General features: G+C 41.1%; 1 protein-coding gene across 2 annotated transcripts in view; it reads right to left on the bottom strand.

Moving 5' to 3' along the window:
• The window catches only part of STX6 (syntaxin 6), a 32,266-nt gene extending 11,517 nt beyond the window's left edge, over window positions 1-20,749 (bottom strand). The window contains exons 1-8 of one of the 2 annotated variants that reach the window (XM_072419801.1): window positions 20,603-20,749; window positions 15,769-15,938; window positions 14,349-14,443; window positions 12,865-12,927; window positions 10,852-10,974; window positions 8,448-8,554; window positions 7,714-7,808; window positions 1,332-5,623 (exon numbers count right to left, since the gene is read on the bottom strand). In XM_072419801.1, coding sequence (XP_072275902.1) covers window positions 5,547-5,623; window positions 7,714-7,808; window positions 8,448-8,554; window positions 10,852-10,974; window positions 12,865-12,927; window positions 14,349-14,443; window positions 15,769-15,938; window positions 20,603-20,637 — 765 coding nt within the window. In that variant the 5' untranslated portion in view covers window positions 20,638-20,749 and the 3' untranslated portion in view covers window positions 1,332-5,546. Of the gene's footprint in view, window positions 1-1,331; window positions 5,624-7,713; window positions 7,809-8,447; window positions 8,555-10,851; window positions 10,975-12,864; window positions 12,928-14,348; window positions 14,444-15,768; window positions 15,939-20,602 lie in introns of those variants that run through there. The other variant, XM_072419800.1, reaches the window with a different exon arrangement.
• Between the last annotated feature and the right edge of the window lie 2,044 nt (window positions 20,750-22,793).

Below are 22,793 nucleotides of genomic sequence, written 5' to 3'. Positions count from 1 at the left end.
TTCTTTTTTATGAGACTGGCCCCTAAATCCTCCATAAGATGTTTTACTACCCACACAGCCATAGCTCTGACATGATCCCTACTGGTCCTTAAATGAAGAGAGATTGCTAAAGGCCCTCTCACATTTGTGATTAGGAGAGCACCCGCTCTCGGGAGAAAGCAGTAATGTATATTTATCAAAAATATTCACCATCCCCTAGGAAAAACGAGCAGCTGATCCTTGCAGTAGGAAGGACCAAATGCAAGGTTAAATGTTGGGTTTCCCTAAAGTTCAGCTTTTGGAGACCAAGCAACTAACTGAGGATTTGCTAAATTCTTTGGCTCAAGATAAAGGCTGCAGATGTTGATTCCAACAAGTCCTTATTTCCCCTCAACATTTTGGCAAACAGCTTCTCGAGGCTTTACTAAAGGAAGTTGTCAAGGAGGCCACCTCTGGGAAGCCGATATTTCTTATGCAAAATCATTCCAGATCTTTTCTACCAAAATTATGTTTGTGGTCAATTAAATTGAGTAATTTAATCTCACGCTACTGAGCAATCCTGTTCCTGCTAGTCACCTCATTCCTATTAAAACAAAATTAATCCGCTTCAAGTAAGGTGGCTAAAGATCAGTTAAATCTAAGCAGCTACAAAATATTCCAATAATGAACACAAAAGCTTTGCGTACCTGCCTTTTTTAAAGAACTTTTCAAGATAATGACTTGGAACGAGTTTGCAGATTAGCAGGTTGCGATTTGCAATCTCTATTTTGTGTACAGCGCTGTGTAATATGTTGGCGCTATATAAATCCTGTTTATTAATAATAATAATCGTAATATTAATAGGGACATGCAGCAAATATAGAGAGGTCATAGCACCTGCCTAGCAAACCTGTGCTGGATTCAAGATAGTAAAGCCACTAGACCCAGAAAAAGTGTAAAAAGTTAAGTCAGAACTCCTCCTTGCTGTTAGTAGCTATGATAGAATAGAAGCTATGAAATTACAGAAAACAAAAAAGAATTTCTCTAATCAAATTCACTTCAAAACATTTTAAAATATGTCTTACATTGATTTGCCTGTGAGGAAGGTGAATGCAGTGAACAACCCCTGGTGAACATTTTGTGCATTCCGAAGACTCAGATGCAGCTTGCAATTACCAGAGAGAACAAGTCTATAAAGGAGTAACAGATGGCATACAATTTACTTAGAACATACCTGCCATGTATGGAGATGTGGTGCAACCCATTACAATTTATTCATACCCAGTCTGCTCAATCTAATATATTTGGTTGGATCACAGAAGATCTGTAAACTGCTAGTGAGAAGAAAAAAAAAAAAAGGCTCAACGAATATATAAAAGAAATACACTTTATTTCACCACTTGCATTAAATGGAAATTCACAGATTCAAATCTTAAAAATATGTTCATGAAATGGGAGTTTGTAAAAGGGTCTGAAATGCACAACAGAAAAAGGCCTGGTACACATGGGCCAATTTTCATCTCTTATCCTATAAAATGATCAGTTCTGAAGTGAAATTTGAGGACAGCTATCAGCAATAGAGTTTTGGTTTCTGATCAGATTTGTTAGTAAATATTGAACGTACACAAGTCATTTTGTGTGTATAATGATCAATCAAATCTGATCAGAATTCTGATTACTTTCTACAAGAGGAAAAAAAAAAACATAGGAAAAGTGGAACATTGTACGTGTGCATTGAATTTAGACTTAGGCTGTGTAAACACATCAAATTTACTATGAAAGTCGCCGGAGATGACCGGGAGGCAAACCCCTCACATGTGTACAGCGCCCCCGACATCATTCATTGGTCCGTCCTGGAAGATCAATGAATGACTAATAGGGATCGACCGTGGTTTACCCTTATGGAGGAGTGCTGCTCCCTCATCCTCCCCTATCCATTAAAAAGGATAGGCGCTGTGTGTACAGAGGTTGTTCCTTCATAAGTGACTGCGAACGATCACAGAAGATCATTCCCAGCGACATAAATTCAACCTGTATTTACAGCTTCAGAACAGATCACTTACCAATGAGAATATTATCAGATCAGTCAGTCAAGGATAAAATTGGCAGCCGATCGGCCCATGTGTACGAGGCCTACCTGGATTCATCTGCTGCCATGCTCAACTGCAGATATGAAATCCTTAGGACTACCAGTTTCATGTTCTAAGCAGCAGTAACATCCAGAATAAAAAGCAGTGTTGAAATAGAAAATCTGAAAGATGTGGCCTGTAGAAACCAATCTAATCTCTGGTGTCTTACCTGTACAGGAAAACGGACAGGAAGACTCTGATTGGTTCTACAGCACACCTCCATTATAATATCTTCCAACATCAGTCCAAATATATAAAAACAGACACAGAAAATAAAACAGTTCTACAATCAAAGAAAAATCTGTAACCTGTAGTGGGAATATTAGTATTGTGTTCAGTGCTATTCTGCAGGAAATAAGAAATAATCGCTATCTTAAAATAATTTATGCCTATATGGGCTGAAGGCATACAGTGCCATAATATACTATACAATGGGCAGTTTTGTGCTTTCATAGTACTATTCCTTTATAGAAAAGGGGGATGATGGGCTCAAAACCACAGGAATAATAGTACTGTATACAGCAATCATATGTGTGTGCTCCAAAGATTCCAAACCTCAATCCAGTGTTCAACCTAGAATTTTTTAGGCTGGGTGGGAAAAGTAGGTGGGTGGCAGCCCCTGTATTGTGACCCAACTCTTCAGTAACCACCCAAAAACTGCTGGGTGGTTACTGAAAAGTGCGGGGTGGTGCACTCAGCTAAAAGGGGCTGAGAGAACACTCGGAGAATAAGCAAAATCTTTCAGCACAGCCTATGCATGTATGCTTTTAGATTTTACTCTTCTCTAAACAGAAGATACAATATTGTTCATGTAGATATAAAATTGTAAAGAAAATCAAGTTTATGAAGGTAACAGATTGTGGAACATTTACACAATGCACCTAAATAGCCGCAGTTCAAGGCTTGTACAGCAATCATTACAGGAATGCACATTTGGGGGAAAAAAAAGTGCAACTAATCTTCCACAATCTAAGGTCACCCTGAAGGAGGCTATACAGCATACAAGTTTTATTTGCTTCCATAGTGCCGTGTTAAGAGGAAACTCCAGGCAAATGCTCCTAAAAACATCACAGAACTTGTGAAAGTATCTAAACCTGACTAGGTATTACCCTCTTGCAGTTTTTTTACAACAGAGGTCATGCTGGAAGAGGGAGAAGCAGAACAAACAGCCAATCAGGTGTGCTGAAGAGCTCATGCTGAAAGGAGAGCAGAGTTGCAGACATGCAGACATGAGCTCATCAGTTTGGCTTCTCTTTTACTACCTACAGCCCAAGGCCAAGCCTAAGGCTGTGTACAAACGTTCAATAAAAGTCGTTGGACAGGATCTTTCACAATCATTTCCAACGACAAAAGACTGAAAGAGTGCTGTACATACAGCGACGTACTGCTCTATGGAGTGGGGTGGAGGTAGAACGATAGAAGTGGCACCTAGCTGCGCTCTCCCCCTTCACTTTCATTAAAATCGTTCGTCATTTGTGGATCCACCAGAACGGATTCATGAATGACGTCAGATGAGCGCTGTACACACGCCTGATTCTCACCTGATACTAGCCCTGAGACGATTATCGGACAAGAATAATCTGGCGTGTGTACATACCCTAAGTTGTATTATTTAACTGCAGGAGAAAAGGTTAGGTGTTAACAATCTAAATGTAAGTCTAAAGGCATTTATTCAATAAACAAGAAAGTAAAAAAAACAGTAATTTTCTTATTGTAGGTACCCCATCGGGGAAAGATTTACCTTATCTGTCTTGGTGATCAATGTCACCAGGACAGAAAGTGATGAAAAATCCAACTCGATCGCGATATAGAAGGGGCAAAGGTTGGGGGTCCTAGTGGATCTCTGCCTGGCACAACACATGGCAATGCACATACGTAATCTGCTGCAATGCATGGGAACGCACAATAGTGCATTAGTAAGAAAAATGGTCAGGGCTTTTATTCATTCTCCATCCTATCCAAAATAAAAAAAAAAAGTTCTTATATATTTTAATTACACAAAGTTCACAGCATGAAGAAACATTTCAGTATGGTGGAGAATTGAGAAATAATTGTAGCGCCGGTTCGTGACAAAAGGTCCGTTTTTAAACCTTTATCAGCTGAAAATGATTTGCTTGTTAAGACTTTACTAATTCTATCTAAAACATATCCACAAGGTCATCAGAATAGCCTTCATATCTAGCACAAAGCGAACCTATTTGAAGTCTGCTAATTTGTTAGAACTAGCACTGTTCCGTTAAATAAATTGCTGTATGGATGAGTGCCAATAAAGTCTCAGGTGACAATTCATTCACAACAGCCGCTTACATCCCTCCCAAGTCCAACGGCTCTGAAACAGATCTACATCAGGGCCACTGCCAACTTTCCATGACAGTTCCCAGAGTTTGGAATAGAGTTAGTGTTTGGTTCGACAGAATGTGGTTAATTACAACACATATGGTACAGACAGGGACAAAACACATTCAGTAAAGACAGAACAAGGCAGGCAATGGACAAAGCTCAAGGGAAAAAGAAAAAGAGGTAGGAAGGGAATGGTAAGACAACACAGCCTGCCTATCAATAAAATAGAAAAATAAAATCAGTAGAGTGCACACAGATCCAGTTCAAGTCTTCATAATACAGTTCTAAAAACCATAATCTCACTAAGTGGCACGCCCTATCCAGCTATCATTCCTGATGTGATGCATCTTTGTCATACTGCTAATATCCAGAGGCAAAACGGTCTGTCTTTAGTATGGAATCTGCCAGATTTGAAATGCCTTGGTATGCACGTTCCCATACTGCAGACGGAGTCTTTTTTTCCCCATCCCCATTTCTCAGAAAGGAAACTTGTTCAGAAGAGGACCTCCCGCCACAGATGTACTACGTGTAATAGCAGAATGAATGCAGGCATTGTTATAGACCGTAGCATACGGTCTTACAAAAATAAAGCCGTCAACCACAATGGTACTAGCGCTAAACAGATCTTGTGGCCTTGTCCAGGTTAGGTTCTGCCGGAAGCCGCAGCAGTCCTGTAATTTATTCCAGATGCAGATGGTTTTGAGCCAAGCAGCTTTGCAGGACTGTCAGGTCACATGTGGTTTAAATCTCCCCTTCTGAAAAGAGCATAGCCCGCAGCCACAAGCGCAAGGTTTCTCCTTTGCTTATGTTCCGGCAGACAGGCAAGCTCAGACGTGTTTCCTTTGGAAAGGATGATGGGGCAGGAACACAGAATATAGGCAGCAGTAATCCAGTGTGTAAACCGCTCAGAATAAAAGCAGCAAAAAGTCTGGCACTTCATATGTTGGTGCAAGTGCCTAAAAAAGAGGGGACGCCATAGAGTCCCAGTGCCTCCTAAAGATGACGCTGTGGCTTGTAGCCTCTTGGGTTTCAAAAATCACAAATGCCCATTTGACACGGCAATGCCAATTCACACATTAATACACCTTAGTTCATTGGGATACTGAATTAGCTTGTACATCACAGGGCAAAGAACAGAATCAACACCACGAGCAGCAAAGCAAGGAGTATGATGATGGCACACCACTGCCGCCGATCTGCAAACAGAACAAAATGGTGGCAATTAAGTGCAAAAGTAAAAAAAAAACAAAAATTACATAACTCTTTCCAAAGTGAAAAGTTTTTTTTCTAGAATAACTCCTGGCCCAGTGATACCCAACTGCACTTGTCTACAGCCATAAGTTCCATGTCATGACAGGCCTACAGATTGGCTACAAGTTATAATGGGCTCCAGCAGAGCACAAATAAAGCGGACGAGTATGGTAAAGGTGAAAAAGACTACAAGTTCTTCTTACAAGACAAGTTGTCATTTGTCTAGACAATGTAGCAGATTCTCTTTAAGGAAAAATGGTATTTCAACAAAATACTAAATTTGCCTGCAGACCTCTAGGCACCCCAAGGTGCCAAAACCAACTTTTTCCTTGACTTTGATAACCATTTCCTCAATCTTCCCACCAATATTCAACCACCCCCAGCACTAAAGAATTGGGAAGGTTATTCCTGCCTTTTCTCATGAAAGGTGAGTCAAAGGCTAACCTCCAACTACATTTAAACATTTACTTGGATGTTCTTTAATTTTGGTTCGACATTCTTTTAAATAGGAAATAAGGCTTTACTGTAGGAGATAGTATATAAACTAGCAATAGATAGAGAGAAATATATTAAAAATGGAGCTGCTACACAAGGCGGACTTGCTGTTTGCTATCCAGTTATAGCCTTAGGCTGGCAGATGTCTTCCTGAGAACAGGTGGGTAGACATATAGCCCCGGGACCTATCGCACTCCATTCAGCAATGTAGGAAATAGTACCTGTGTGGGGGAGTTCTTTTTTCTTTTTACTACCAGGTAATGCAAAAAAACAAATTGTGTCCACCCTCAGGGACATGGAGACTCTGTCCAAATATTTGGCCACTGTCATACAGCTCGTACAGTCTGAGTTTCACCCATTTGTCCACTCAACCAGAGTAAACATTTATGACTTTTCATAGAAACAGATGCATAAACCTATTTACCACCTATGGCTTCAACCACACAGAACTTTCTTCCCCTTCAGTTACAATGGGTCAATTTTTTTTTTAGCTTAAACACATTGTGCAAAGAAATGGGTAACAACCTGTTCAAAACTTTACAGAGATCTAGTAGTAGTAACCTATTATATGTGGAAACTAAGGGGTTGAATTATCCAACAAGGGAGACAGGATATGAAGTCAGAGCCCTGTCCTCCCAAAAACAATTAATGTTTCCCAAATGTCACGAGATAGTAAATTTACAGTAAGGGAATTTGGGACAACTACTTGCAGCTCACATGGTGAATATTTGGGCACCTTTGGTTACCAGTATTAAAGCTCGTGGACACTCTGAACACTGCAAAAACACAGGTGTACACTAAATATGTGCATCAGCTCATTATGTCAATGCATGTGTTTGCAGTGCATTGTTTAGGACTGGACACTTCTTTGAATCACGTATAAGGTGACATGTAAAGTTACATCTAGTACCTTTTCTATTGCTGTTAATAGATGCACATATTGAATAAATTTCCCCCTTGGCTAACCTGTAATGTGGAATCTATGCTCAAAAACGGTAAGCCTTTAGCTACCAGTATTGACTGCAGTCTTTTATGCGAACTTGTTACTGCACTACAGTAACACAACTTGTGTAGAAGCAGCTGCCATGCTTGTTTCCTCGTGTCACAGCTGTCCCTTTAAAAGGTGGTAAGTGCCTAAACTGATCTCACACCGTAGATATCCAGCTCACAAGCATAGGATCATTACTATTTTTCAGGAATAATTTAAAGCAAAGTGTATATTTTAGGGTGTTGTGACAATTTACATTTTACACGTTTCGTATAAAATTACACATCTATACCTTTAGAGTTCAGGCCTACTTTAGGGTTGGAGTTTTTTTAATTAAAATATATTTGTTTACATGAAAACAAAAATTATCAGGATAGACCACTTTAACTACAGGTAAATGTAATAAAACATGACAAACAGATACCCACCTTAAATAATAGAAAACATTCATAGTTTAATATAGCTTCCCATTCTAAAAACTTCAAACCTATATTAATATAATCAAGTTTCACCAAAACACACAGTTCCATCTCAAATGGAATGTATACTTACCACTGGTCATGTGGGACACTTTTGCCAGCTTCTTCAAGACATTGTCCATACGGGACTGTGTTGTGTCCAGTTCATGTGAAAAATCATCCAGCATCCTAGAAAGAATTGTCTTCTATTGTTAACGTTCAGTATAAATGTAAGATTACAAAATCAATACTGTCATGTGGAATCTAAAAAAGATAACGAAATATGTTGCCCGCTACTGTGCATTAAATACAAAATGAAAGAATTAACTACAAACAATTTTAAATAAGAGTATCTCTATGTATTATAATTGGTGACGTCCCATAGAGCTTTTAAAGCTGAACTCCAAAAATGCCTAAACACTATCCTTGCGGTGGTGAGTGGACTTTCCCATCACTGCATTGGTAAATATTTGTTTTGTTTAGTTTTGTCTTTCAATCACTCTTTCCCACTATTTTCCTGCATCCCTCCCTCTCCTCTTCTATCTAACAATCCAGGTTGTGGATGGACCCATGGCATTTTAACTTCCAATGCAAGGTTACCTTGTGCAGCATTTGCACAAGGTAGAGAGTCTCCTAGAGAGGGGGCTGGGGGGGAGCAGTCACACAAAGGAGAAGTCAATGGGAGTAATTAGGCAAGTGAAAGTTTTACATTCCCCAGTAGACAGAAACAAGTATATGAACAATCCAGTATGTGGAGTTCAGTCTGGGAAAAGAGCAGATTTATTCAAAGGAGTTAAAAACTACATATGTAAAACAAAAGAAACTTACACAGCTTGCTCATCCAACTCATTCCCAATGCGTTGAGACATATTCTTCAGTACTCCAATACTCCCAGACACTAACTCCAATTCCTCATCTTGCTGTTCCATAATCATCTAATGGAATAGAAGAAACAACAAAACTCACACAGTCACACCACAGAAATACTGAAAACATTTAGAATATAATTGATTCCAATAAGGAGCACTTGCAATGTTCTTAATAGTACAAACTTAGATATTCCATGCAAGAAAAATGCTTGCAGTTCTGTTATCCTCCCCTTTACTGTGCAGAAAATGGAACAACTACCATATCCTTTTCTACTGTTAGGGTTTCAGTGGTCCAAACTAACATCAGCAGATCCCTCACCACCTCTAAGGGAAAATGTGATAATGTAAGATGCCATTGCTGAACTTACTCTAAAGAATGCCAATTGCCTTGATGTAAACTGATCTCTTGGCTTCTGTCACACAACTTAAACAAGAATGCAGATAACTGTACATAAAGCTGCATACTTATCCTGGGTCATCTATTCAGAACATAATAAATGCAACCAAAGACCAGAGAAGCAGAACCAGGTTGAAAACAGCAGCATACATGATCTCTAAAGCTACGTACATACTTCCAAAATTTATTGTTGGTAAACGAACGACGAACGATCCTGCACGATATCGGCGAACGATCGTATAGCACCGATCCTGTACATGCAAATAACGACACGATCGTTCGCAGATATTGTACACACAATAGATGCGATCATTTGAACGATACAGGAAGTGACGTGCACAACAGGAAGTGAATACTGTGCACGAACGTTCGCATCAAACATTCACCACACTGTTCCATTTTCCTTATGTGCAATATGCCTTTCAAATTTTTGTCAAGGAAGAAGAAAGCCGCAATTGCTTTGATTTGTCTGCTTGAAGAGGAGGAGGTTAAGAAGAAGAAGAAGCGGCGAATGTGGTGCAAGGATTGGTTGTTGGAGCGAGACAACATTTCACATGACGGTCTGCTACGGGAACTGCGCCACACATCCCCAGATGACTACAAAAATTATCTGCGTATGTCAATGAACGACCGTACACACGATAGATGGTAAACGATCGTCGTCCAATCCGATCCGCCAGTCCGGTCGTTCATTTCCAGCGACTATTCTCGTTCGTCGGCGTCGTTGGTTACTTTTTTTACGAACGATTTTTGACCAATCGATCGTTCGTCGTTCATTTTCAACGATAAAAATTGGAAGTGTGTACGCAGCTTTAGTGAAAGGTCCACAGTACAAATTCACAGTTTGTGAACTCTTAAATGCAGCCCCTGGCCCCCAAACACATGCTAATTAGATTCGGCTTGCAAGGGTTGTCACTTTAAATATCAGTGTTTCTCAACCTTTTTAACATGGGGAACTTTGAAAAAAAACTTTTGAGTCAACCCTTGACAATATTAACAATATTGATAACTCACAGTACAATGGTGTTGTGGTCATTAGGAAGAAAATCTTTAACATTACTGGCCAGTGGGAGGAATGTCAACCTTACAGAGACACAAAAAGATCAGTGGTATCCGTTATATCAAGCAGAGTCATATTTTGCTCATTACTCAAGGTCCCTCGCTTAGAAAACACTTTATACTGTTGAATTGAAGGCATGGGTGAAGACTTAGATCGGTCAATGCCTTCCTATTGTGTTCCTAAAATCAAGATTGTGCTTGGCACACAGAAAAATCAGGGATTACAATTTAAATTGCACTATTGCTTTGTTTTACATTTATGACTGGGAGGTTCCTTTTAGGGAAAGAAGCAATCCAATTATGAATTATTTGAGTTTGTGCTTGTGGAAGGCAAGATTACAAATATTACTTTCCACTGATGACTAAAGCAATGCATTTCACAATGTGCTTAAAACAATCAGCAGGCCAAGTATGACAAGTACACTGGTTGCCATCGGCTGTAGCTCTTGAAATATTAGAGAAAAAAATAAAGCACAAAATGCAATTCTGATTTTAGCACTGCAGACATCTGGAACTATGGAATTATAGGCCACAGGCAGGCAATCTGAAAATGATTATTATGATCTGGATGGAATTGTATATTTAGCCCAATGCCCATTTCATGATCCATTCAATGCAGTCACTCCACAGGAGGGGTAATCTGCAAGACAGAGGTGGATTTACACTGAACGATACAAAACCATTCACTTTTCCCCGACACTATTCTTTGAAGCATCCATTAACCCAGCGGTGTAGAATACATATGTCCTTCCTGCTTACTTTCTATAGCAAAAGCACAGAATGTCCTGGTGCTGGACAGCACTCAACTTAAACCCCATGTCCAGTGATAGCGAGATGATTGCCCCTTTTACCCAGTCTCTTTTTCTTGTAGTAGCAAGAAAAGGTTGACATGGATGAAACATCTTACCTGTTGCTGAGAAACCTGACCATCTAAAAATTGGGAGTTTGCCGACTGAATTTCCTGGTCCAGACCCTTATACTTGTCAGGTTCACTGTTCCAGCCCCGTCTTGTCCCTTCCCCTAAAAGTGCCTGAAAATGTATCACATTACAGAGATTAGTATCTACAAAAGAACATTCTCTTTAAATCGTAATATTAAAGGTAAGGTAGCCTGTGTAAGCAAATTAGACAGGCAGAAAGCAAAAATGAAGTAGGTCAGGAAGTACTTTGTTTCCCACATGTGAATATGCATGGCATACTTCGCTTTGCCTTCTCGTTGATGATCAGTATTACAATGCTGGAGTTTGTTGAATTTCATGAATTTTTCTTTTTCTGGTTCTATTTATGAAATGGTTTTGTATATAGGGAGCAGCCTTGAGAGCTTCAGAAGACATGGGGAGCAAAAATGGCAAGATCTGCAACCTCTACTGTTCAAGTAGTTTAGTTAAGCGCGTTGGGTGCTAAGGGTCTTTGTTCCAACACTGTTGCATCAAACAACTATTTGTAATATGAACAAATCTTTTACAACTTTGCATGCCAGGTTAGGAAACCTAAGTTAGGCAATGCAACAGTTTTATTATATTGTAGGACGTAAACGAGAAGTGGACCTGTACGCTCTAAAGTGGACCTGATGATTTGCTAATGAGGGTTAAAATATAGGTTCACATATAAAGCTGAACTGTACCTAAAAAAATGTTATCAAACATATTTGTCAAAAGCAACAAACAGCATAAATCCACTCTGTATGTATACCTTACAAATGCTGTTTTTTTAATTTGTACAAGTAGCAGTGACATCGTAGCCTGCGCACAGACCAGAGCTGTAGGAAGGAGCCAGCAAGCCCACCCAGTACAGACAGCCTGCAGAATACTACAGGAGGATGCAGAGACCAGACACTCAGCACAAGGAGAGGCCGCAACACTGACTGGTCTTTATAGGAATCTCCTGCACAAATTTTCTAATTCCGACTAGACCTACAGCATATCTTCAGAGTTGCTATCAATGTAAACATATTACGGTCTCAGGGTTCAATTTTGACACTCACTACTGAAGAAGTTGTCCAGAGAGAGATTGATAAATTACACAGGTGTAACTTCTTCATGTTTTATTCCAGGATGTGGGGGAGAGGGGAATCTAAGCAGAGGCAGCACCAAACCCTTTATCTCTCCAGCCAAAAACTTTAAAGGGATGTCACCACATTAAAGTCTCCAACATAAAAGCACCTGTATCGACTATCATATGGGTGCAAAATAGATTTCATGGTTTGTGGCAGTGCAGATAGATCCACATCTGAGAATTCCAGGATTGTTGGAACATCAGTGTTCTCTAGGCATGTAGCAATGGAGATATATGCACTGTAAATATAGGGGAATCTGACACTTTCAGGAGTGCTGAAACATCAGTGTGCTTTGGGCCCCTGTACTTGGGACTCCACCACCCTCGCACTTCAGTTGTTGGTTCTGCAGAGTCATGTGAGATCTCTGCACAAGCGCTGGGACACAGCGGGCGATTCTCCCGCAGATGTTCGATGCTCAATTCTCAATTTTACATTTCTCACCATAAACACTGCACACTAGGAGCAGACACCTGGCATGTGATTGCAGCATATACTACAGCTCTTATTCCCATTTTGACAGACGATTGGAAGCGACCCTACCAGACCCTTCTGTGCTAATAATGAGATCAGAATCTTTAAAAAAAAAAAAAAACATCTTACACTTTTTTTAATGAATTTTTCACTGGACAGTTTTTGTGTTTTTTTTTTATATGCAGAATCAGTGTTTCACTCTTTTTGAGACAATGCATGAGTAGACTGCTAGTTGTGGGGAGCTATAATAAATCAGGCCCAACAAGTCTTGGAACCTGAGAGCAGAGCTGGTGATGTACACACGCGCGTGCGCTCCTCACAGTATTTTCTCAGACTTTTTACCAAGGAGACTGACAGGTCACAAACTCAAACAGCTGCGAAAGAGGGAGCTCACCTGTCGGTTTTTCTTTTCAGCTAAGGCTTGAACAGATGGACTGGTCATCTGATCCTTCATTTCCTGTGTGGGAATACAGAAAATACCGTTGTCAGTTACCGTGTAAAAGCTAAACCATGCAGTCATTGTGCCTAAACAACCCTGATTATTTTGTTATATCTGTGGCAGTTTCACCATTCCCAGTCAAAGGGCGAACATCAGCACATTTGTAGAGCAATCCTATTCGGCATATTTCAAAGTTAAACTATGTGATCAAGATAAGTCTTGGGCCCCTCATAAGGTGTGCAAACAGTGTGTCGAGGGTTTATGGATGTGGACAAAGGGAACATGTGACAAGATGCCATTTGGTATACCTATGGTTTGGCGAGAGCCAGGAGATCATTTCAATGACTGTTACTTCTGTATAGTGAAAACTTCAGGATATAACAAGAAAAACTAATGTAACAGAGTATCCTAGTCTACCATCGGCTTTACGGCCAGTGGCTCATTCAGATGAAATCCCAGTGCCAGTTTTCATTAAACTACCCTCTCAAGGTATTTTTTCATTATTTTTCCATTATATGTAAAATTTGTATGTTTTTTGACAAAAATGGAGGGTACCCTGTATCGTAAAAACTGGATGTGATAGCAAAAAACTGGGGTCATTTCTGGATTCACGACCCAAAAATTAGTAAAAAACAAAAAATGCGTTCCCCATTGTTATCAAAACATAAGGAGGGACAGACATACTGGCAATTTTGTAAACAAAATTCAATATAAGAAAATAGTTGGCAAGGTTGCTTTGAAAAAATAAAGAAAACCTGAAGACATTGTCAGTGAATGTAGGTATTGCTAGTATGGGGAAAAAAATAAACCAATTCTGTATTGGTAACCCTTGGTTAAAAAAAACAGACCCCCCCACATATACACTGCCCAGTGCAAAAATATACTATATAGTATGGGATATTATTTATAGTGTAGAGTAGGAGAGTCTGGAAGGTGGAATATTTTAATAGAATAGACTGTTGCAGAGAGAGTTCCAGCACACTGCTGCCATTCTGCATGTCATGGGAGGTTACACCAGGGCACTGTCCAAATGGGGATACCCAACACAGCACCCCCTCTACCCCCAGGAATGCCACGGATATGTAATACAGCCTTAAAATAAATGATAATCTATATCTGACGTAAGATGAATACTTAACCAGATATACTAATTTTCTTTAAAAATGCATAAGTAAGTGAGCATATGACAAAAAACAGAAAGATCAGCAAACCGCAGCAATTCAGTATAATTTTGTGAAGGTGACAGCAGAGTGCACACAAATTCTCACTTTTCTAGGGACAAATGGGTAGAAAATATGAAAGTCCCGGAGATCCCGTTGCAGGTGGATCTAAGCTGACACCAAATCCCTGTGGGAAATGGCTACACTTTATGTAACCTTCCCTCTGAGCCAAGCAGGGCAAGGCAATGCGTCCACACAGCTCCCCGCTGTGATTCTCACCTTGACACACTGACGAGTTTCGCTGATAAAAGCTTTTCTCTGTCTCATCTCTGCTGGATCCAGACTGAACTTGCGAGGATTAGATTCAACAATACGTGATCAGAATAAAGGAAAACAAAGTAGTAAATAATGGCAACAACTGACTTTTCTGTTTTGCTTCAGCATAATTGTATCATAAGCCTAAGGCTACATGGTTGGCAGGACAGACTTCCCAAAAATCCAAAAAGAAATCTTGTTATGTTGACCATTAGCAGCATTCAATTCCATGCCGCCAGCCCAATCATTGTTTCTGTCACACGCTAACAGTAAGGTGTCAGGCAACATGTATTCAAAGAACATGCCAAATATGGGGGGGGAAGAAAGGTTCTGAAGATGAGGGTCCTAGAAGGGTCAGAGTTTCTAGCTCAGGCAGAAATGCCCCTTCTGAGCATGACAGAGATCAAGCATGCGCAGGAGGAGCAAACAAGAGCCTCCCGGGATGCGTGATGTAGGTATCAAGGGAGGCTCTGCGCTCCCATTCAGTCTTAATCGTCACTGTGATCAAGACTGAAAGAGGTGGTGCTGCACCATTTTCTTTTTGAAAAAATACAATTTTTACTTTATATATAAGGGTTGTCTACCCTTTTATGTAAAGTAAAAAAAGTTGAGTTTAGGGCCGCTTTAAGTCCAAAAGCTTGTATGACTTCATATAATTTTAGTTCACGTTATAATTGGACTTTTAGGATGTGGACCACCTAATGGTTAATCCACTATCCGGATCTACAGGTGTTCTAACAACTTTACACTTTACACCACCTGTAATACACTGCACTTGGCTCTGACAGATAGTAAATGCCATTTATGCGGCCTTAGAGCATGATTTACTGAACACAACACTTTTTCTGCACACATTTTCCAAGCAGCGAATGAAACATTATTGCAGCTTGATTTATACTTGGTCTGTGCAGTGTCTGGAAAAAGTACATGAAGTACTGGCAACTCCACTGAGCAACGTGAAATGTCAGACATCTGTTTTCATTAGCCTGTTCAAAGAAAACAGTGCAATATTTGGAATTTCACTGGTTGCTATGGGCAACAAAGACTTTTTTTTTTTTTTTACATCATTAGCTAAGTCCAAAAGTACAGACCCGAAAGAATGTGTGCCCGCTACTGGTAAATCAGGCAATGTTTTCAGGTCTGTAGGTTAGGCCAATATCTTTTACCTGAACCATCACAGGATGAACACCCAAGCCTGGCTTCATGAGCATACGATAGGATATGGTGGGCAGAATTCACTATAACAAAATGTTGGAGATTTGCTGATATTATGGTATTGTCTACTTGCACTTAATTTTTCTTTGCAGCATATATTATTTTAAAGTGATGCAGCCAACCTTTGTCTTTGGTAAATGCACATAAAGTCCAAAAGATAAAAGGATATTAATGGTCTCATCGAGGTCTTCGAGGTCCCATTCTATGCTCCTCAGGTTGTTACGTAGTTCATTGGTAGTCCAGTCCAGCTCCTCCCGGGTAGCAATGGAAGGATCCTGAAGAAGGTCAGTCCATCTCTGAAACAGACCCTGTGCCGTGTTCACTGCTTTCTGGACCTCCCTGAAAAATAAAATCAGACAACACAATTAGGAGCTAGCACATGGCCACACTGGGCAAATACCTCCACACAAATCACCTGACATGGAGATATCTGGTGTCCCCGATTGCAAATCATTCAGTAATTGGCAAAACTGTCCCAGTAGCCAAATAATTACTGCTCATCTGTCTTTTCAAGTGCTGGCTTGAATCTGATTACAAGAAATTCTGTTTTATTCTATTCTGATGGTTGCAGACACTTGTGGATCATACACGCTACAAAGCCATCACAAACTATTGAATGAGTGGATCATTCTGTGGAACAATGAACTCCAAATAACATCATTCATTAATATAAAATAGAAAACAATTAGAGGATTCATACATACACAGTACATGATATCATTATCAGACTCTGAGAATCCAGAAAATATCTGTGAGCAATAGACAAGGCCATTGCCACAACTGTTACGCAGCAACAATTGGAATTACAGCACAGACGGAAAATTCCTGCAATTCACTATCTGTGAACAAAGTACCAATGTACCAAAAAAGAAAGCACATCTAAACATACCCAGTAGTAGTTAGTCATAATTTACTTGACTTGTTGATGTGACTGTTAAATATAATGACTGGGATAACTGACACCAATGTGTAAAGGGAATACAACCCATGGGAAGCACGATGGCTCACACATTAGCACTCCGTCCTTTTCAGTGCTGGGTTTCAGCTTCAAATCACAGCCAGTACACAATTTGCATGGAGTTTGAAGGTTCTCCCCATGTTTGTGTGGGTTTCCTCCCACATCCCAAACACTTGCAGCGAGGTTTTTTGGCACCGCCCCAAAATTGACCCTGAACTGTATTTAAACCATATGGCTGTGGTAGGGACATTAGATTGTGAGCCCCTTTAAGGGACAGCTAGTGACATGACTATGGACTTCGTACAGCACTGTGTAATATGTTGGCGCTATATAAATACTGTGTAATAATAATAATAATAATAATAATAATAATAATAATAAATAGCTGTCACTAGAATAGGTGTACCCATCTACAAAATAAGTACTCTTTATTTTGTGACAACGTGGACATTTTCCATAACTTTTTGTTTCTGTGACCTACAGCACAAGAAGAATATGTGAATCTACTCAAAAGGCGCAGCGCTAGGTCACAGGTTGGAATCTCAGCCAGGACACTATATGCATGGAGTTTGCTGGTTCTTCCTGTGTTTGCGTCGGTTTCCTCCCACATTCCAAAAACATGCAGTTAGGTTAATTGGCTTCCCCCCAAAATTGACCTTAGGCTGTATTAAAGACATATAAACTATGGTAGGGACATTAGATTGTGAGCCCCTTTTGAGGGACATGACTATGGACTTTGTACAGTGCTGCATAATATGTGGGCGCTATATAAATATTGAATAATAATAATAATTAGGAGCAAAAATAGTGATAACTTAACAGAGGATCTAACCTACTACCTCTCTACTTTCACAATTAGCATCTAGAGCTATGTCACAAATAAATGTCTCTGACCCCAGATCTGTATTATGTTTCCTTATGTGGATTAGTTGTCAGCTCCCTGTACCATGAACTCTATACAAAGTACAGCCATATTCAATCTATAATATCAATCAATACAGAGTACAGCTAGGTGACAAGGATTGTGTCCTTGATAGTAGGGAAACACACTAAAGGGTAAAGATTGTGGGAGGGGACCCAAAACATCCTGGGCTTGTGTTTCCTGCATACAGAGAACCCATCACTTCTCAGGTAGATGTCCTGGAACATGACATGAAAGGTGCATATATATCACTATACAAAGGGGCACAAGAACAACAGCACCACTTGTACTGGACCTGTTATTAAAGTACCCAACATGGTAATCTATTCTCTGTCTTACACTTTCTATGGAGTGCCCAACCCTGCCAACTACATCCAAAAAACCTGCAATGTTCTTTGTATACAGATCATATGATGTATGTGATGTTGGCAGGCTCCATCCTGTGTGAGCCTGGTGGCACAAATCTTTCTCTATCCAAAGTTGTAAAATATCTCACATATTACATCCCCACAACACACAAACTACAGTCAATAATCCTGGACTTCTTATTGGGTGCATTAAGAATTGTACACAATTTAACAAGATTATTAATTCCAGGGATTATAATGCAAAGTTTTAGAGTTCAGCCTTTGAAACACACAGCAAGCCTGTACAGACACAGATCCTTCGCTCCTAATGAAAGGAACGATTCAAGCAGCTGACGCCTCCCAATTTATATTTACAGCGTGGTTTGCACACACATTTCATTGCATTGTGATGTGATAAAACGACTTCCAGCCCCCACTCACCAAACATTTCCTGTACAATACCCACTATAAAATCACGGGAGTCCCATTCACACAAAAGTCACCCTGCACCTCTGGGAGAGGCTCCCCAGTGTAATCAATACGACACATCATAGGGTACAACGCTACTTTTTGGTGATTGCCAAGCAATGTCTTTCTCAGCAGAATGGCTGCTGAACATTGGAGAATGTCCTCATCCCAGGGGTACAGCCCTGCCAGGCAAGATCGCCCTGTCCATATACCATCCTTTGCTTGGGGGCCACCTTTGGTGGGAAGCCATCTGTGTCAAATCAGACTGAACTCTGGTGGCTCTTTTCTTTGTTTTCCCTCAGCCCAATATGGTGCCACCTTGGTTTTGCTTTGGGCTGTGAGATATATTCGGGGTGTGCCAGTGCCCATAGCTGGACCAAAATGTAACAGGGACAGCCAGATATTCAAAAATATATATGTAAAGTGTATGAAAACCGAGTACGAAACCCCCACCCAAACCCGACACTCTGCTTGCCATTGCACCCCTCGCTACCCCCACCTCTGCCGCACTCAATTGTTAGCTGGTGGCAGCACTAAGGAGGGAAATAATGCCCCCAGTCATGTGACTCCAGTTGGCTTTAGGACCAATGCCCCGCCACAGGGGAGGGGGTGACATTCTCCCCCATACCAAGAAGCACCGGATATTGCTGCTTGGGAGGTGGTGAGGCATTGCTGGCTATAGGAGTATGACTGGGTCAGGGGATCCCATAACAATGATACAGGTACTCTTAACAAAATAAATAAAACATGAAAAAAATAGTTTTAATTAACTTTGGTAATTATTTACAGATTTGTGCTTTTATTTTTGCCATCTAAATTCTACTAGGGAAATTTTATCTCAGGACAGGAAGTAATGAGAAATCTCCCTGACTGGACACAGAAATACATTTCAGAGTATCGGCTTAAAGTATACTATAAAACACATGATGAGCAGGCAGGTTTCTTTTTTTTTTTTGCAGGTGATGTCTCCTCTTTGATAAAATAAACTGACCTGCTCAGAATTTTATTAAAGTACATTGGTCACTCTTTGAGCACCTTCACTCGCTCCTATTCTGGGTTCAGGATCGTCAGCCATTTTTATTGGTTCTTTATTGCAGAATGAACAGGCGATGTCTATTCTGTAATGACACAAACATACCTGCCGGATCTTCTGTATATTGTACACATGTGAAGCTCGGTGTATGATCCCAGCGTAGCAGGGATTGAAGGATCTCCGGTGTGTGTGTGTGCCGGACTTCATTCCCGCCGGACCAATCAGGATGACCGAAGATCCGGCACACAGAAGAGGAGCAAGTGATGGAGCCGGCAATGGAGCCATGACAGGTAAGATTACTCAAAGAAAAAATCCACTTACCTTCAATTCGGGAGTGCTGTCGATCGGTCCAGAGGTCTCTTCCATCCGGTCCCGCGTTATCCCAGCATCTGTCTTTGGGCCAGTGCCTCAGGCACCACCAGCTTCTCCTCTTCTTCCGGGTTCCTCTTCTTACCTCTGCTGACACAGGGGCGAGATTGGGCGACGTAGTTGGGGAAAGAAACTTGCGGATCTCACTGCGCATGCGTGAAATCTGCATTTTTCCCCATTTTGATAAAAGGGCTCCTTCTACGCATGCTCGAGGTGCTCAGGCATGCGCAGAAGGAGTAGCCAAGAGCCCCCCGGGATGTGTGACTTAGGTATCCGGGAAGCTCTGCGCTCCCATTCTCTCTCAATTAGGAGGTGGCGCTGCACCCTTTTTAAAAAAAAAAAAAAAATCAGAATTTTTAGGAGATTGATGTATGTCGCTCTGCCTGATCACTATTTATTTTTTACTAATAAAGTTTAGTTTTGTGTTCCCATTCTGACAAGGTGAATAGAACCCCGGTCAGGGGATAACATTGTATTCTTTTCACCTGACAGCCACCATCATTCACTCCCGCTGGGGGTAAATACTCTGCAGCCACCAATGTCAGCTGGGGTAAAGGGGCACAGAACCCCAAACACAAGTCTATGTGTCCCCAGGTCTAGGAGGGGAGTTATGACTTCCTGTTATGGGACAGGAAGTGAGGGGAAATCTCCCCAAATGTAAACAAATGATAAAACAACCTGGCTGGTCAGTGAGATATAACTAGAGATACCATTCATGTCAGGGTGAGGCGGCCTCAATTCACCCAGCCCTGTCTATGGGCCTTCACATAGCGGCCCACCTAAGAAAAGTGCTGCTGTGGGGCCCCATGTCAGCCCCAGGGCCCCCCTATCCATCCTATGAACAGAATATATATATATGGCCGGTACATATATAGCCCCCACATCCCTGTCCCCTCCGCTCCTCACCCCTTCACCACGAAAAACGGATCCTCCATAGACATGGCGCCGCCTCTGCCCGGTACCCGGCACCCTCCGCTCTTCAATGGGATTCCCCGGTCAGCTCTCAGACCGAACACAGCACGACAGCCCCGCCCCCTTCTGTTACAACGTCACTTCCGGTCCATCCCTACATGTGGAGAGCTAAAGCTGCGTGGTACAGGGGCCGCCTGAAACCGCCCGGAGTGTAACCACCCCTCCCCCACCTATCATCTCCATCCTATGGTATAATTATATACAGAGTACTGTCATCTCCATCCTATGGAATCCCTTATTTTTTGAGGCAAACGGAGGTGGAATTCTGGATGTGATGACCTGCTATGGTCCAGGAATTGGGGGATGGAGGGTTCATTTCCTTTTCCTTCCTGCCCACCAGGCTGCCCGGCTAGGGAAGGATCTGGTTTATCATTGCAGAAAGGTGATTGACCTTTAATAAAACTTCATTTCTAATTACACTGAGCTGCACAGGTCACATTCCAGGATATGCCGAGTTACCCCACCCCGGGCCCTATGGGTTACATCCTCCTGGTCTGGTTAATTGAGAAGAATCAATACGTGAAATAGGAGGTGAATGCACATGGCCATAATAAGTATATGTATATGTGTGTGTATAACGGAGCCTCACTTCAATGGGATGTTCAGATTAACATTTGGGTGATTTTCTGATTTTCTGCTCATTCTGTAAATGGAACATGGACATTTAGGCAACACCAGTGGTGGACATAGCCAACAGAAGTGCAGACCTGATTTGGGGCCCCCATGACGACCCCTTGTGGCTGAGGAGGGTGCAATGCACCTCCCTAAGTCAGCTTCTGAGCAGCAGTATCACCCACCTTGTCTTCTGCTAGTCCTCACCAGAACACTGTGTCACATATCAGATCCAGGCTGGCATAGGGCATTCATGGTTTCTCTTAGAGAAGTAAAACCAAACCTGATCTCAGCAATCAGAACACGTTACTGTTCATACATATTACCAGCCGCAGACATGTTACATGCACATTAGGAAGATTTAGTCATTTGTTGCCTCTGCAGATCTAATAATCTAACCCAATAATCTATTATAGTGCGGACTCGCCTACATCGGTGGGTTAAATGAAGATAATTGTAACATTAGGATTTATAAAGCTGTTATACGTACAGGGGAACATCAGTGGGAAATTGGCGCTGATTTACTAAAAGAATTCAGACTGTTTACTTGTAACATGAGTTATCACCATGTAAGAGATATTTCACTTATTTTAGTATAAGAGATTAAATTCTGCTGACTTCATTCATCCAATCATGTGCAAGCACAAATCAGTTTTTTTTTAGATTTAAGATGTTTTGTATATGTATTGGAAAATCTGGTGTAAAAAAGCAAGTAGTCTTTTTTTTGTGAAAACATGTTCAAATATGAAACTGCAAAGATCCCGAAACTTAAAAGAGAGGCCAAATGGCTGGACATTGAAGCTGCATTGTACTGTCAGGTTACAATGTACAAACATGTATTTCATGGCTGAAATCAAATACAATCCACATCTGTACCACCTTCCATCCAGCACACAGACAATACATCCTCTACATGGGGCAGACTGAGCTTTGACATTGTTATAAATATTGCTGCCTAAAGAAAATCTAACAGAACCCTTTCCAGGAGGAAGTGTCAGGGTCCAGTATGGTAAAGCAGAATAAGAATCAGGCACACATTTCCCTTATGTCAGCAGATTTGTATTTTCTGGAAAGCCTGGAAAGCTTCCAGGAAGGCTGAAATCTAAAATCCAATATCATGGGTTTAACTCTTTAGACACTAGAGGAATTAGTTTGCAACTTTTTATGCATTGACCCCTAAATATAACCTCAGAATGATATGTAACCAAATCCTGCACCAAAACTTTGCTTTTTAAAGCCAGATGCTTTAGGAATCAAGTTGTGGGCATGGAGTGGGAATACTTACCTGTCCTGCTGCAGATGACACCGATCTCTGCTGGGTTGAGGATCCAAACTTGGTAAAAGCTCTTCAGCATCTGGTACACATTTGGGTGTGTTGGATGTCTGGTTCCTTCCCCTGACTTATGTTACTACTGTGTCCTTCAGTGGCCGAGGGGTTTGTGGAGGAAACCAGAGAGCACAGCTGGGGACAGTGCCATTTCTAGGCATGAGAGATTGGAGCAGGGTTCTAGGG

This window comes from Pyxicephalus adspersus, chromosome 8 (genome assembly GCF_032062135.1).
Source record: "Pyxicephalus adspersus chromosome 8, UCB_Pads_2.0, whole genome shotgun sequence".
Taxonomy (NCBI): domain Eukaryota; kingdom Metazoa; phylum Chordata; class Amphibia; order Anura; family Pyxicephalidae; genus Pyxicephalus; species Pyxicephalus adspersus.
Note: the sequence above shows the minus strand (reverse complement) of the source record. Positions and strands in the feature narration are given on the sequence as shown.